Source organism: Lolium rigidum, chromosome 1 (genome assembly GCF_022539505.1).
Source record: "Lolium rigidum isolate FL_2022 chromosome 1, APGP_CSIRO_Lrig_0.1, whole genome shotgun sequence".
Lineage (NCBI taxonomy): Eukaryota > Viridiplantae > Streptophyta > Magnoliopsida > Poales > Poaceae > Lolium > Lolium rigidum.
Window position 1 is genome coordinate 240,387,271 of NC_061508.1, and position 17,223 is coordinate 240,404,493.

Sequence of the window (17,223 nt, forward strand, 5' to 3'; positions counted from 1 at the left end):
CGAGACCATATAAAGCTACGCAGATCTAGAGAAATTTTTGTGCAACTCTGGAGATTGGGGGCAAAAAAAAAAGAAATGAAAATGGCGAGACAGAAAACCAAGCACCCCATACCTGGACTTGTCTTTCTAAGGATAAGAACAATGTAAGGTATTGGATTGGATACAGATGCATGTGGCAAATTAGGAACTCGATCGTCATTTGTGAGCTTTATTTAATACCTTCCAATACATATAGGATTGTTCATTCTTATTAATATGATAATGGCACATAAACACGGATATTCAAAATTCAAATTACCTACATGTAATGCTACGAGTAAGGTGCTAGGCCACACACGATCACTACACAACCTACCATGGTCTCACATGTAAATAAAGTAAATAAGCTTCACAATAATGTTCTCCAAACGAAATAACAGAACAAATTGACGTTTTTTTTTGTATTTTTGTTCAACAATCAGGCATATAAAAATACAATAATAGGATGAATAGGTATTATTACACTATGAAAGTACTAAAGGTGTGTTAATATATTAAAAGATGTTTGGTTCACAGCCAGAGATCGCCAAGCCAAAAATTGGTGTTTGCCACACATGTGGCTTGCCAAATTTTATGGCGAGATAAGCCTATTGGGTGGTTAATCAAATGTGGCAAGGATACTGTGGCAAGTTCTGGCGGGCAAAAAAGACCGCCAAGGTTTTGCTAATGGAAAGTGTGTCAAAGGAACTTCGTGACTCTGGCTTGCAAGTTAGCCAAACGCTGGCCAAAGCTGTTGTGGCGGGCCAAATCTTGGCTTGGCAATCTGGAACCAAACGCCCCTTAGTATTACTCTCTCCGCCTTAGTGCTTAGGGCGCAATTTTTTTCCGGTTTTCCCTTAATACTTAGGGCGCGGGTGGTTGTGGATTGATAATCTCCTGAGTTTGCCCCTTCTTTTCCGTTCTCCTTCCTCAAAACCCGGTCAAATTAGCCCACTATCCTGAGTGGTCGAGCCCGAGAAACGAGGGGGTCCAGGGAAACGAGGAGCTCCAACGCGTGCGGAAGAGGCACTAATCGCGCGAGCATGCAGGGGTAAAGATGGAAACTGGCGTTTATTTCTCTCCTACCGGGGCTCTCCTTAAAAACTGTGCAAAAAAAATTACGCCCTAAGCAATGAGATGGAGGGAGTAGTACCGAAGTTTATGCCTCGATAAATATGCATATATGAGTCCAAGGTGCTAACCAAAGGTTCATAATTGAGTTAAACTGGCAAGAATTATGGAACCAAGGGAGTATGTAAAGTTTGTTTCAATTCTAAGAATCGAAAACGGTTTGAATCAAATCGAAAAGGGGAAGAGCTTAAATCAGCCCTAAAAAGGCTGGAGTATACCTACCTACACTCGCAGTAGCCAGTGACAGTAGTCATCAGCTGGAGTGGATCCGGGGGGCATCAGGCAGGCCGCGTACGTTCCCTGTCGGCCAGCTCCCTCCCGTTCTTCCCCAACCTCTCTCTGTAAACCCTAATTCCAATTCCGAACCGCATCAATCCAACGGGATTCGAATCAGGGAATCGAACGACAAAAAACGAACGCAAAAGCTCCCGGATTGAATCCACCAATGGACCGCTCCCGCTCCAAGCGCGGCTACCACTACAACGACCAGGACTCGCCGCCGCCGCCACGCTCCAAGCCACGCTTCGACCGCCGCGGCGCCGGCGCCGGCGGCCCGAACCCTAACGCCAACAACTACCACCGCCGCGGGCCCCCCGGGGGAGGCGGCGGCCCCGACCGCCGCGGCGGCTTCCTGCCCCCGGACCCCGCGCCGCCGCCCTTCGCGCCCCCGCCGCCTCCCCCTCCTTCCTCCTCCGCGGCGGCGGGCCCCGCCCCGACCACCTCCTTCCGCATCATCTGCCCGGAGTCCAAGATCTACGGCTTCACCGCCGGCTTCATCGCCGACGCGCAGGACGACACCGGCGCGACCATCACCGTCCACGCGCCCTTCGCCGGGGACCCCGTCCGGGCCATCGAGACGGCCGACGGCGACGCGGACGGCGGCGCGCGCCCGCAGGCCTTCTCGCCCGCGCAGGAGGCGCTGCTCATGGTGCACCGCCGGATCCTCGACACGCAGCCCGACGACGGGGACGAGGACGGCGAGTACGGGCCCAGGGGCAAGGACGCCCGCGACCGCGGCAAGGTCACCACGAGGCTCGTCGTGCCGCGCCAGCACGTGGGGTGCCTGCTCGGCAAGGGCGGCAAGATCATCGAGCAGATGAGGTCCGAGACCAAGACGCACATTCGGATCCTGCCCCGCGACCAGAACACGCCGCGCTGCGTGTCCTTGTCCGAGGAGGTTGTGCAGGTATGGCGCCTGCTGCAAATGTTGTACTAGATGTTTTCGATTCTGGCTTGATAATGAGCGTCAAAGTTGGTGTTTTGAGTGGAACGTAAGACGTGTCACCGCTCCATTCTGAACCATTAGCTGATGAACTAAAAGAGGAAACAAATGCGCGTTAAAAGATTATGTTATTTGATGGAGAAGACTCGGACTGAATGCAGCTTAAACAGCTACTCCTTTAACTTAGTGATTGAGTGAGTGAATGCCGCATCTTCTGCGTACAAGATTTGCTTTCCGTGATGACCTTTTGATGTGGCCCTTAGTGCCACAGCTGCTGTCCCATTGGAAAGTATTACTTGTGTGTAAGGAGACGCGGGAAGTAAGCCATTGAGCAAGTTATGGTATCCATGTTTTGAAATTCTCAAGTTATGGTAAGTCCTGCGCGTCTTTCTTCTAGGGGTGTTACCGTGTTGAGTTAGTGGGAAGGTAAAAGCGTGTGGATAGATGAAACCAAGGAGAAACTTTTCTGCAATTACGTTATTCTAGTACACAAGTCCTCTGTTTTCTTTCATATGTGTATATTCCCTCTACCGAGTCTGCTATGGTATCTCAAGTTCATTTGCTTCCACGTGGAGTGACATTGAGGTGGTATGCTGATAATCATTGGCTTCATACAGTAAATAAATCAGTAAAAAAAAGAGTTACTTTTAAGCCCCACTGGTTCGCTTTATTTTCAACGGACATTTCCTCCCTCGTCAGCAGCTTCATTACCTGCTAAGTCTGGAAGGGTAGTAAAATCACTCACAACAATCAATCTTTTCTTATGATACTGATACGATGCAAACGGTGACACCCCCGGATAATGTGTCTGTCTTCCCTATATGTGTTCTATACCCGCCTTTTGGTAGTATGGGTCTTGTTTAGCCGGAACACCTAAGTGTACGTCTCCTAGTTGCTCATACCAACCATAGGTATCTTATCCTGAACAAACTGAATATTCTCAGATGCAAACAACAGTAAGAAGCTTAAAATTAAAGACAAATTAAACAGATGAATGTTTGACTCCTCTTACAATATACTGAGTGATGCCTAATCAGCTACGCTCAAAATTGGGCTTCGTGGCGACCTTTAACCTTTTCCCATCCTAGCTCTCACAATTCTGTTGATTGATCACCCTGATTCCCAGGATATGTCCTGCTCAAAAATTACTGTAGGCTGGTAGCTATGCATTTGTTCTCGATCCTTTTCTGGTTGTTAAACTTATTAACTATAGCTTAAATCTGACGCACCATCCAAATAAATGTCTTCCAGGTAGTCACTTATGGTTCCAAATTCATCTTCCTCAAAATAGGCTTGAATCCGGAAACGCCAACTCTAAATATTGTGGTTTATCAGTGACTTTATAATCTGCCAGTTACTTTGTGGAGAACTACTGGGGCTTCATTGTTTCTTGACACCATATAATTGTAATTGTGATTTTAGATGCATAAAAGGACAAATTTCTTTTGCTCCCATTTTTTTCATTGTAAACCCTGTCTTCTGAGGTGTATTATTCTCATGATATGTTATTACAGATTGTTGGAGAAGGGAATTGTGTTAAAAAGGCGGTACTAATTATCTCTGACCGTCTGAAAGAAAGCTTACACCGTGATCGTGGTCCCTTCCGCGGGCGGAATTCACCAGAGCATCGAATTTCTCAGGCTGATGATTACTTGGGTGGTCAGCCGATGCCTGCATTTGAAGAACCTTATGCCCGATTCGATCAAATTAGAAATAATGGTAGCATGGAGCCACCAGGATATGAGTTTGATTCAAATGGTAGCAAGTTCAATGAACATCCAGAGATGCCGTTTGATGAAATCATATTTCGAATTCTTTGCCCAAATGACAAGGCTAACAGTTTAGTAGGATCACGTGATGGAATAATAGAGATGTTACAGGTTGACGTTGGTGTTGATGTTCGGCTTACTGATCATATTGCTGGATCTGATGAAAGGGCTCTAATCATCACATCTAGAGAGGTAATTGACATAACTTATGTCCCTGTACTTTAGCGCCCTACATACTAGCCTGCTTCTTTAGATGCATGGTATACTTTCACCTAAATATGTTACCGATTGTAGCACCAATCTAAAGTAGCATCACTTGCTAGGTTGCTGCTATCTGGGAGAGTTAACTTGCTCCAGCGGTCTTTGACTTGTTGCCTGACGAGACTCAGCTATGGAAGTTTGTGATTTTCACCAGTTATGGAACTTTCAGTAGTTATCTAATTTAAATGAAACTGGGAGACGCTAGCTCAGCTATTCAGTACTCCCTCCGTTCCATATTAGTTGTCGCAGACTTGGATGTACCTACACACAAGTTGTTGATGATTTTGATGTATCTTGACACATTTTGTGTATAGGTACATCCGAGTCCGCGACAACTAATATGGAACGGAGGGAGTACACTATATCTGTACAGTTTCAATCTTGAGATCTGCGAAGCAATTCTAGTTGAAAAAAGGCACATATTGCTTAATGGTTAACAACAGTCTTTGCTTGCGTGTAACCTTACTTTGGCCTTATGGCATGATGCATAGATACTTTGATATCTGTTTATTTGAAATACTTAAGTTTGTTCTAGTGGAAGTTTTATGAACACATATACTTCAGTTTGTGTTCACTTAAATTTGGGATCACTTTTTCCCCTCAGGGGTGCCGTTTTATATTATTAACGTACCCTTAATTTTGATATAGGGCCCAGATCACGAGCTTTTTCCAGCTCAAGAAGCATTGCTGCACATTCAAACCTATATCGTAGATCTTGGCCCTGACAAGGATAACATTATCACAACAAGGTTACTTGTCCCTTCAAGTGAAATTGCTTGCTTTGAGGGAAGGGACGGATCATTATCTGATATACAGAGGCAAACTAGCGCAAATATACAGATATTACCAAGGGAACAAGTTCCATCTTGCGCTTTAGAATCTGATGAGCTCATACAGGTTGGTCTTCATTGGCAGTACATCTTCACTTGTGCTATTTTTGAGAATCTAACCATGTAGATTCATGTGCAAAATGACTACATGGCTGTATAATTGTTTTTTTGGAAGTTCATATCAATTATTTATGAGGGTTGCAGATGGTATTTCTGTGTCAATACAGTTGGAATGCAGCAGTATCGGTTTAGTTCTTTGTTTTTTGAGCCAAGATGGAGTTGGCATGTTTCTTAGTTGCTTCTTGCCCATGAGGAATGAGCAATAGGTTATGCATTAATTTATAAAGTTCCATGTTAATATTCTATGTTGCCTTACACAGATGCAAAATTTATATTGTTTGAGTTAGAAGTTTATTGTCCCTTTATTTGTGAGGTTAACCACAATATGTTTTACCAGATTGTAGGAGAGATTAGAGCTGCTCGGAATGCTCTCATGCAAGTAACTACGAAATTACTGAGTTACTTATACCGTGAGATGTCTGGTCCCAACCAAATTGGCAGCATTAATGTGCATGGATCCATTTCTCCAGCAAAAGACTCACCTCGTGGACTGTACCCTGGAAATGACCTTCCAATGGGCATGTACCAACAAGCACCACAAATGACAACTTCTTGGCACTCAAAGGTATATCTGAGCTTGATGCAACAAAGTATTATCCCCCTCTGTTTATTTTTTATTTTTGAGGAATCCCCTGAAGTATGTTTGCCCCTGATGTTCTCTGATACCTTCTGTCTGTGTCTTTCAAAATGTGTTTAGTCGCCATACATCAATCTACTGTTAAGCACTATCAGTGGCTTGTAAAGTTGCATTCTTCATGGCAGAGAAAAACACTTACCTAAATGATTCATAATCATGGCAAATTTTTACTGTATGATGTGAATATTTATACTGTATGCAGCAGAGTTATATAGTGCATCTTACTTTTCGTCTTTTTTCGATAAAGAGTGCATGTTACTCTTCTAGTCACTGCTTCTAGTGTCTTTATCTGGAGTCTGATAATAATGCTTGGACGACACATACGAATGTTTAATTGCAGGATAGTGGAGTTAGTGCAAGTGGATCATTTGAGCAAGGGAGCAACATTAACGATGATATAAGGCAAAGTGCTCCAAAACGGTAAGTTTGTGTGAACACTGTCAGTTCTTCCGTGTTGATCCATGACCACCTTATTTTTTTTCTCCATCAGATTTGCTGTCCCCCTAGTGACTAGAAGCACATTAGAAGTTGTCATACCAAATAGTGCAGTTGCGAGCCTCAGCATGAGGGCTGGAAGCAAGCTTGCCCAGATAAGCGAGGTGCTGTATATCCTGATTTTTTTTTTCTTAGCAACTAAATACCGATACTTCTTCGCCACTCTTACTTTCTAAACTCTGCTGGAAACAGATGTCTGGTGCATCTGTCACACTTGCTGAAGATAGACCTGGAGCCATGGAAAAGGTTGTCCGAATATCTGGTACCCCTGAGCAGGCCGACAAAGCTCAGAGCTTGCTCCAGGGGTTTATACTTAGCAGTGAGTCTCTCTTGCACTCTTCCTATCTTTGAATTACATCGTCTACACTGTGAAATATATAACTCTTATTCCCTTTCCACCTGCCAGTCCAAGATGACATGCCTTCGGGCTAATGGAGTCATTGCTGCATCTTACCCATCGCAATGTTCAATAGGGCCATTTGTCTAATTCTTTCGAGGAACTGCCTGCATAGTTTAGGTGGAGTGCATGAGTTCATGCGAGATGTTTATCTTCTAGCTGTATAATTTTTTCCCTGATTAAGCCTTGTGGCTTTACGTGTACTAGTGTTCATGTATGATATTAGCTGTTACGAAGCCAAGATGTGCTTGGTCTTTCCCTCATTAGAATGAACAGGCTTGTAGAACAATAAGGACAATGGATAACATTTCTTCTGGTAAGCTTTTTTATGAAACTTCTATCAATACATCTTTCTACTAATCTGTAGCATGGTGTTCTTTTGCTGGTGCTAGTAATTGCAGATTGGATGCTATCATCAAATAGTTTAACTCAGGGTGCTTATCTGTTATCTCATCTTAACTTCTTACAAGGGGATCCCTACGCACGCATGTGTTATTGGTATGCAAAAAACTATTTAGAGCTGACATGATATTCTGGCACTGCAACAAATCGTGGAAAGGTCCTGCATCGAATGGTGATATTCTGCGATCAAATTGTAGTGAAGTCCTGCATCGAACCATGACATTCCGGCACTGGAACAAGTCATGGTGAAGTCCTTTTTTTTAACTGGTGATTTGTATTAATTGAAAGCAGAGTTTTGATGGAGGTGGCGTTTTTGGCTCATAGGAGCAAATGCTCCCATTATACAAAATAATTAAAAATTAATTTTTAAAATGTTAAAAAAAATTGATATAAAATTGTTGGTGTACATCGTGACATTCTATGTTCGTACACATGTTTTCATGGGAAACCAACATTTTGTGTGGTGTATAAAAAAGACAAAAAAATGCGATGTATGGAGTCGTGTTACATCATCAAAATTTGTCTTTTTTACAGGAGCCACATTTTTTTTTCTTTTTTTTAAAAATTTGTGTACCAACATAAAATCTCTAGATGTACATGTAAAAATTTAGTTTAGAATTTTTTGACACTTCAAAATGTGGATTCACACAATGAGAGCAAATACTCCTATGAGCCAAAGTGTATTTCCCAGTTTTGATTACAATCTTTCATGGCCAGCTCCAGCACGCAGGAAGGTGCTGAACCAACACACCACCCACTACCACTCACACGGCTAAAACTAGGGATGCATGATTATATGGATTCTTCCAGGTTGCCTACATAGGGTGTTGGGGGGGGGGGGCATCAGTTCAATTGATAGCATAAGCATGTTGCTGATTATAAATTTGACTAGTGGTTGGGGCGCCCCATGGGGCGCCTCCTCGCCGTACGGTGGAAGCCCAATCACAGTCTAATCGTATTTTTATCTCTATCCACTCTTTAGAAAACCAAACTCAACGGCCCTTATATTGTTGCTTGGAGAAAATCAAATTTGAGTGCCCTTACATCACTTGGTAAATTCACAGTCAAGCAAATCCGGAATACGATCATCGAAAAGCGAAATCACCTCCTTCTTTCCTCCGATACAAATGACAGTGCAGAACAAAAGAAAAACTGGCAAAATATGGATGCCTTTGCTAACTTCGAATATAGCTCTTCACTGATCTATCGGAACAAAAGCAAAAGCAAAACCGAGTTTCCAGTCAATTGCTTTTCCAGCTGGGTAGCATACCCACAACATGAAGCACAAAGTGATTTCACCCAGATAGCCATAACCTCTAAGCTAAACAGCTTAGCTCCGCTTCTTGCATTTGCTGGTTCACGCATCTGACATGCAAATCGGGTTGCCTCTGTAAATTAAGACTGAAGAAATCAGCAACCACTGAATGTAACATCAGTTGACATGATTCACTTCTCTATTGCAAGTCATACTGAAGCAAGAAACAAAGGAAACAACTTGCACTTGCTTGCACTGAGCTTGGTTTCAGATACCTATCGACTATTCCACATAAGTCAAGCTCCTAGTAAGCTTTCACCTCTTGTGCTTACATGGATTGATTTTCCACAGGATCCCACACAGTAAAAAAATGTCAGTTTATTCTGAAATGATACATGAATTCCATGATATAGTGGCTGGTGCAAAGATAACCATATTAGATTGGTAATGGCTATTTCTAGATAAGAAAATGCGCTCAAATAAGCATGAGTACCCAACATCTCCAAGAGCACAGTTTGTCCTTTATGTATGAAGAATTTCCAAAGAAACTATGCTAAATCCAAAAGATTCATGGATGAGTTTTTGTGTGTGTTTCACAGAGATCAACAGGAATGCACGAAAACATCATTAAGTTGTAGCCAATGGACATTGTCATTGTTTTCTCAAATTCATAACGGTTCAACCCATCTCTTTTTAATAATGACAAATATTGAAGGTTAATCCCCCTTTCTTGGGCTGGCCTTGTTTTGCCTGGCAGGTGTCGATGGGTCTGACTCTGTTTGTTTTGGACACCCAAAATTCTCACTTTCATTCTCTTTATAACATGGAAAACAATAGAACTCAATTCTTAAAACATCTAGTAAGCACCATTCCTGAAAAAAGCATAAATAAACACAATGATTATTAACCTCCATCTAGCACACCCAAGAAGGAAAGTTCCTTAAACTTCACAGTACTAAGACCTAAGATTTTTCTCTTCCACCGCAATTCTGAAAAAATCCATTATACATAACTAAATTGTATTAGCTGACTATTTAGGACGGCGTATTTTAGGCTGCAAAATTTTATATGAATCCTAGCCAAGAAAGTTTGCAATAAATGGCCATTCTACAAATAAGACACAATAAATGGCCATTCTACAAATAAGACAACTGGAACTTTCACAGCACGAAGGTCAACATCCTTGCTTGGAGTGGGCTGCTAAAAGGAAGTCAAGTTCAATTAGAGAATTCGAAAATCATTTTTACTTTCAATTTTAACAGGAAAACTATCTTGACTCTTGACATCAATGTAGTTAGCAGGTATAAATGGTCAACGCGTAACATAAATAGTCAAAAAAGGGGCGAGGAAGTTACTAATAGTGCTACAAATGTTACGAGTTTGCGGACGTGCTGGTTCACCAAGATTTGTCCACCATGTGATCTGAAATTTAAAGTATACTGTTTCCCTCTGCCATTGTTTGAGCGGCCTCATAAGACAATAGTCTATGCTGATATAGGTACATGTATATCAGTTCTAGTCTGAATTGGTTGTCTGCTCAGGTCCCTGTATATAGAAATAATAAACTCAGAGCCATTCATTTATTAACGTGACAAAATTAAAATGCTGACATATACGAGATTGTTGTCAACACTCTGATTACAGTACACTTCACCACCAGTATTGTAGTGCTCCACTGTTGGGCAGGTTCAGAATTAACCTGGTCCATGCAAAGATTAGATTTCGTGTGATTCTCAATGCATGCTTCAAGATATGTAGTATCCTGTCAACATGGATCAACTATATATATAGTTGAATATCACAATGGTGAATTGTGAAATGGAGCAAATAATAAATAGTACATAGTAACATTTTAAAGAGAGTAATCAATTGATTTAAGATAATTGTTCGTTACGACAGATTAGAATAAACCGTGAAAAATAACCAGTCAGTCAATATAAAAAAGGTGGACTTAATTGCTACAAGCATACAATGTAAGCATATATGACCTACAAGATAGTGGGTAAGAGAAGAAGCTAGGATAGTAATAGGCACAAAATCATCCATATTTATTTCAGACAATCAGCAGTCTCAGATGTATGAAATTATTTAGACTATCAGCAGTCACAAAATCATCCATATTTATTTCAGACCATAGCTTCCCTAAATCATCCTCTTCACAGAATGAAATTATTTAGTTTTCTCTACAGTACATTTATTCAAAATAATAGATCACTCAAAACACAATTTGCAAATTGCTCCCTTGTGTACTAAACTACTAATACTTTTAATGCCCCCGAATTCTATTACACTCACTCGGCATCAAACTGAAAATAGACTGATCAAAAGGAATATTATACATTATAACAGGGCGACCTACCAGCGCTCGCAGCTACATAACATGGTCTGCGGACCTAGTGAATATAAAAGAAAAACTCAAAAATTAATGGCATATAAGATCTGCACAGATAATTGTGGCCCTATTGCCTTGGTGCATTATAAATTCCTCAAAAAAACATCAAAATAATAAAGGTAGCTGAATCTTATTAAAAACATGCAAGGGATATCCAAAGTGGCAAGGATGCAACACACATCTACAGATAAGAATATTCATGTTACTTAACCAGAAAGGTTGATGTTTTGATTTCTGTAACTCGGGTATGTTATGTAAGGCAATGGAAAAAAGCCCAGTTCATTCCCACTCATGAGCGCCCTGTATTTTTTCATTATACCAATATAATTAGATCAAGCTAAATAATCAGACATGATACATTAGCTCTTTGAAAACTGCAACAGCCAAGCAATGCCCCAGTAATTTCTCCATTATAACAAATGCAAGGTGCAGTCCTAAGTTCTAACCCCTCTTTTATAGATCAATTATGCCAATATATTAACATGAATACACAAAGGTATTACCTTCACAGATTCAAGAAATACCGCCATTCCCTTGGGAAAATTGTGCAACCTGATTCCTACAGCCACAATAAGTATCAACAGACTGTAGCTTCAAGGAAGCAAAACTTCACATAATTTTATGACGGAACCTAGTGTGGCATGAAATAGTTCAAATAATAATGTCACCTAAAAGAAAGTTCGACAAGTGCAGGCCTAATAAAACAAGCGAGCTTAATTATTTAGACACATTCTTAGTTTCTTACCAGCAGCTGTAATGATACCATTGAATAAGACTTACCAGTGATGCTTTTGCATCACATCTTTACCTGAACCATCATCATCAGTCCGCTTTCCACATAAAAGAACTAAATTGTACTCAGTCATCCTCTTTTATAAGAAAACAAATTAATATGGTGATGTACTTATCCCTGTAGATTATCCATTCCAACTATTTTCTTGCTTGCATCAGTGGCTGGCACGAAGGTTGGCTCTTGAATAAACTTGACAATCAAACCGAAGATAAAAGCTCCTGCAAAAAAGTACAAAAAAGATAGCAATCTTTTACCTGAGATGTACTGAAATTCCAGGACATGGATTCTGAATCTCAAGCAAAAAATTTGACTCACCAAAAGTGGCCTTTAAGATGCCTGCAGAATTCGTAGAAACGAAATGCTCAACATAACTCTCTCTCTGGACCCGTAGACTGAGAACACAACGGAGGAGAACATAGGAACTCTGTACCAATAGACCAATAGAACAATAAAGAGGATGCAGCATCTCATACATGGGACATGAAGTGTGATGAAGTGGGCAATGTTTGTAGGCAGCGATAGCAAATCCCGTTCAATTGATATCCCACCGATTAATGATCTCCTGAAGCAATACCAAGTAACTTTCATGTAGAAAACACCGCAGGCGTCGAAGCGGTATACTTGGTAAATTTAGGCAGTAGACTCATCAGTATACTAATTCGGCAGGATCCATTTATTACTCAAAGAACGGTAATCCAATAAACCAAATGTTCTTTACAATATATATGGATTCTTCACAGTGCTTAATATTTTCCAATGGACCTTTATTCGCATACCTGCAACCTATAGAGTATTATTATCAACACTATCTAGAAGCACAATCTGAACTTTGCAAGAAAGAGACAACTAACCCACACAGAATGAAAACCATGTGTAACTTCGACAAACAAGCATCTCCAGAATCTCAAGCTCATGACACTTCTAATTTTTTTGATCTTAGCGAACCAACCAGATCAAATCATCAATTGAATCTCGACAAGCAAACACTTCTACAGGCCCAGATGAGAAAGAAATCTCCTCAAACTTTCAATCATACAAGAGAGAGACATAGAATGCCACTTACATGTCTGGGTGGCAGTCGAAGCAGTGCTACTCGTGCGAGGGAAAGCTGTGTGTCGTCATTGCACGCCCACAACGGCCCTCGGCTCCAACAACGGCGCTGGCGCCCAGTACGACATGTCACAAAGGCAAGCTGCAAACCGGATCAACGCACAGTTATGCGTATTCACACCACAAAATATGACAACCGTGGATCTCCAAAGAACTTCAGAGCATAGTAATTTAAACTTTTCTTTTCTTGTATTCTAAATTAAAAATCATTGACCTTGGCAAACTATGTGCATCATACACATTAGGATTTCAGGACTTTACACAACAAGAAGTACATAACTAAAAATAAAGTCAGTTGCACATTGTAGTGCACAAACTGTTCAGTTGAAATACCATCAAACATGTACATGCGAATATACAGAGCAAATATTACCAGAAAAAATGCAAAACTTAAATGGTTGCATGATTACCATGTATATTTTCTGTCATGACTAAGAGAGAGAGGGAAGACCTGTCAAGGATTCTACGGAAATGTCCAATTGATTGAACCCATAAAGCATCCATTAAGAAAATCAAGACACACACAAACAATTACCCAGCCATCCAGATGCTGCAGATTGTTATAAATTTTCTATGGAAAACAACATGGCGAGAGCATGCTTGCTACGGATTAGAAGACATTGAAACATATACCTTGAATTCTTGCTATTATGGCAGATCGATGGCATCTGAAAGGGCGGACCAATATTATAGTCATTGCCTTTGCTTGCTATGATGAACTACGGCGAGGGAAAGAAAGAGATGGAGTCGTAGAAAAAATTCCCCAGTCTTCTCCACCGCCGCTGCTCTCCTCCCACCTCCCCGTCATTGTCTCCGCCCTCCTCCACAGCCTCCCCGATCGAGAGCCACCCTCCTCGCATCTTCTTCGACCTCCACCATCACAAGCCCCCATATCCACCCACCTCCGACCTCCACCACTGCCTTCCCCCATCTCCCATCTCTTCCGACCTCCGCTGGTGCCTGCCCCCACCTCCGTTCGCGAGCGCATGCCAGATCCCTTCTCCTCCGACCTTCACCGCCGCCAGCTTCCTTCTCCTCGGACCTCCACCGCCGCCACCTGCGCCCGCCTGTTTAGAACGAGGGTTAGGGGAAATTGCAGGCTAGAAGGCGTGTGTGCGTGACCTATTGAAGAGGTGGTTTGCCTTTTTCTCTCTTTCTCGCGCCAGGGTCTATCGTGGAGGGCTGTGAGATAGGCCAACCATAGACGCACTTACTTGTTCTCAATTACATACTTATCATGCAAACTCAAACACAAGCTCTAAAAAGTACTCCTCCATCCGAATGAATAAGGTCTTAATTCTGGTGTCAACGCTGCTGTTTTGGACACTAATTCTGATAGCATAAACAAAGCTGCCGTTTTGGACATTTTTTTACAGCTAGGGCATGTAGTACTCAAAATGGAGTCCTAGTGCTATACAGCAAATAACATGTTGATAGCATGAACTTTTTTTTTTTTACACAGAGCACTTCAAGGTCCCCTCTCATGGTGCTCCTCAACTCAATGTCCTCTAGTGCTACTCATCATATGCCCTAGATAAGAACTTTTCACCATTACCAGAAAGCTTGAGTTACTGGAATCCCCTCTGTAATGGATTACACAATGATCCTCATCCTCGGTCATTGATAAAGAACTTGCTGCCATGACCATCGAGCAAGATGCCAAATTAGAAGTCCCGGGGAGATGGTGGGCGGAGGGGTTGGGTCTGGGGGGGTTGCCTGATCCTACGCCGTGCCAGTCTCATTTCCTGTTTGTTGCGTATACATGAATACCATGTTGCGATTATTCTAGATACATGTTGGAAAATGTGGTGAATATTGCATTTGTATTGCAAGATAGTTTTACATTGCAACAAACCTTTGGCTCTATGCTCGCGTGTGACTAATGTTGTCAGCGATTTGCTATAGTGACTATTCTTTTCTCAGCGATTTTGCTATGATCAATACAATTTTGTTTTTTTCCGATAAAGGGAATATATTAATATCAAGAAGATACCAATTACACCCAGCCTCTTGAATAACGCACCACCCTAATGGCACTACGGATGCACACAACCAAAAAATAAGAAAAGAAAACTAAGAAACAAAAGTCCCGCTACAAGATCTCGGGCCTAACAACAAGAATACATCCACCGCCAAGACAACACCTGAATTACAGACTCTCCAAAAATGACGCCTCCAAGAAGAGAACAGTGCTCAAACACCGTCGTCGCCCGATCAAAGATCTTACATTTTCACCATGAAGATAGTCCCGCTCTCAAAACAATGCCTCCACCAAGGTCATTGCCAGGCACAACCAATTAAGGCCAGACCTTGGGTTTCCACCCTGAAAGGTAGGACTCTGCACTTCACCTATGTTGTCGCCCCCACTTTCATACCGCTGCTGTGAAGCCCGGAACACCAAGCAAGTTCCTCAACAGCGCAGAGACTTGAACCTCCCTTAGCTAGTCCTCCCCTCCATCCTTCATGAAATTCTCTTCTACCGACTTTCATCATGGATCCATAGTCACTTGATGTCAACACAGAAAAAGAGCTTCGCGCCGCTCCCTCCAGAACCAATCGGTCGGAATAAAAACATGGGTGCGCACGACCGAATACCTCCGATCCAAAGAAATTCCGGGCAAAAGCACCGCTACATTCGCCGGCGGAGCCTTCCGAACTCAACACTCCGGCCCGTATCACGAGTCCAGGCCTCCGGTAGGTCCTCCTCTTCACGCAAGAGAGGCCCTAGGACCGCCGCCTTTATTCAGGTGGGACCCCACGTCGGCGACCATCCTGGGCTGGCCACTCCAACCCTCCACCGGCGACACCATCACCGGCTTCCAAGCTCCTCCATCTCGCCGCCGGAACGCGGTGATAGATCAAAAGATCCACCACCACCAACCGCGAGGCCAATCCTCTCCGGCGAAGAAGAGGGTCACCTCCACCGTCTAACCCAAGGCCGTTGCCCCGGCGTCCTCGTACCGCGGGAGAAGCCCAAGATCATCGCCCCTCACCGGCGAGAGGCGGAGGGAAAGGCGATGTCCGCCTCCACCAGCCACCACCGACGGCATGCCGCCGATGGGAGGTGGGGGGCCACAGCCCGCAGCCCGGATCGTCCCCGGGAGGACCGCCGCCGCCCTCCATCCTCATCCGACCGCCGCCGCCCGGGAGGCGGAAGGGCCGCCTCCACATGAGAGACTCCTTGGCCGCCGTTCCCGACGCGTCACGAGGGAAGGCCCCGCCGCCGCCACGCCCCGAGATCTTTGCCCCGGCGGCGCCGCCGACCGGCGGCAGCGGCGGGAGGGTTGGGAGGCGGGGTGCGGGAGGTTAGGGTTGGGGGGTGCGGGACTGATCCCCGATCAATAATAAAATTTTGTTACACATACAAAAATATTTATAGCATAGTATGTCTAGAATATTGTAATGAGGGAGGCTGTGACGATGTTGCGTACATAGAAATTGCACACCCTCTCGCCCGACATGTATCAATCATGATAACAGGCATAAATAGACCGAGATGATCATAATGACATAAATGGAATTAGTGTCATATGGAAATCACAACAACAATTGTTTTTTCGATAAGGACAAGAATCCATGTTCACCAGGTTAAACGACCTAAACAGTTCTATCGACCCTTGTCTCTCATCTTGACAATTGCAAATAATAATCCAAATTTCTCCTAAATTTTTCATTACTTTGAATAGGGCACTTAGTGTACATGTACATGTCAATAAACGTATACATTGTCCGTATCCTCCGCACGCACCGACTGCCTGGAGCAGCCCGCCTCTGTTGTGGGTGGTGGTGAAGGCCGCCCTAAACGTGTCGGCGAATAAGAGCTCCACCTCATTGGAGGCGGGTGTAAGGGTACATTCCTCTAAGTGTGTTTTTGGTAATTAATGACAATTCATATGGACTAATATTTTCATTGAGTATATATGTATGAATACTCCCTAGGTATTTCATATATTCTATGTGTTGGATTCAAGTGCGGATGCCATGAAGATAAAGATATACCTTGCTTATTGGCATCATGATCTTGAGTGTTTGGTTTCAAGAAAAGAATTCAAGATATATCTCTAAGTAGGTGTCATGATAGTTTCATGAGTTGAGCTATGGATGACTATGGTTTAGAGAATGCAATCAAATACCTCAAGATGTTATGATAGAGCATGAGGAGATACAAGGTTGACCAAGACTAAGAGCGGAGATTGAATTCAAATTGGTCAACACATGAATCATAAAGATTGTACCACTTTGGATCATGTGATCTTGTGGGTGGTAAACCTTACCAATTATACTTCATGAGCTAACCCACTATATATGTGTGTTTGTGTTGTCGATATGGTTTAGGTATCTCGAGAACTTATGCTTGAAGCTTGTCGCCCATTCGATGATAATGGATGTGT

The 17,223-nt window shown here is 42.8% G+C and overlaps 1 protein-coding gene across 1 annotated transcript; it reads left to right on the forward strand.

Annotated features, from left to right (window-relative positions):
• Window positions 1–1,394: 1,394 nt before the first annotated feature.
• On the forward strand, window positions 1,395–7,200 carry LOC124691812 (RNA-binding KH domain-containing protein RCF3-like). The gene is made up of 8 exons (XM_047225090.1): window positions 1,395–2,335; window positions 3,886–4,332; window positions 5,050–5,298; window positions 5,689–5,916; window positions 6,329–6,408; window positions 6,479–6,587; window positions 6,676–6,802; window positions 6,890–7,200. Exons 1-8 carry the CDS (start codon window positions 1,595–1,597, stop codon window positions 6,913–6,915), a joined length of 2,007 nt encoding a protein of 668 aa, XP_047081046.1. The 5' UTR covers window positions 1,395–1,594; the 3' UTR covers window positions 6,916–7,200.
• The last annotated feature ends 10,023 nt before the right edge of the window (window positions 7,201–17,223 follow it).

What these genes read in the sequence shown, in the direction of transcription:
- LOC124691812 (XM_047225090.1), top strand. Translation starts at nt 1,595, where the DNA reads ATGGACCGCTCCCGCTCCAAGCGCGGCTACCACTACAACGACCAGGAC. An exon ending in AGGCAAAGTGCTCCAAAACG is followed by an intron (nt 6,409 to 6,478) that starts GTAAGTTTGTGT and finishes TTTCTCCATCAG; the next exon opens with ATTTGCTGTCCCCCTAGTGA. An exon ending in CCAGGGGTTTATACTTAGCA is followed by an intron (nt 6,803 to 6,889) that starts GTGAGTCTCTCT and finishes TCCACCTGCCAG; the next exon opens with TCCAAGATGACATGCCTTCG.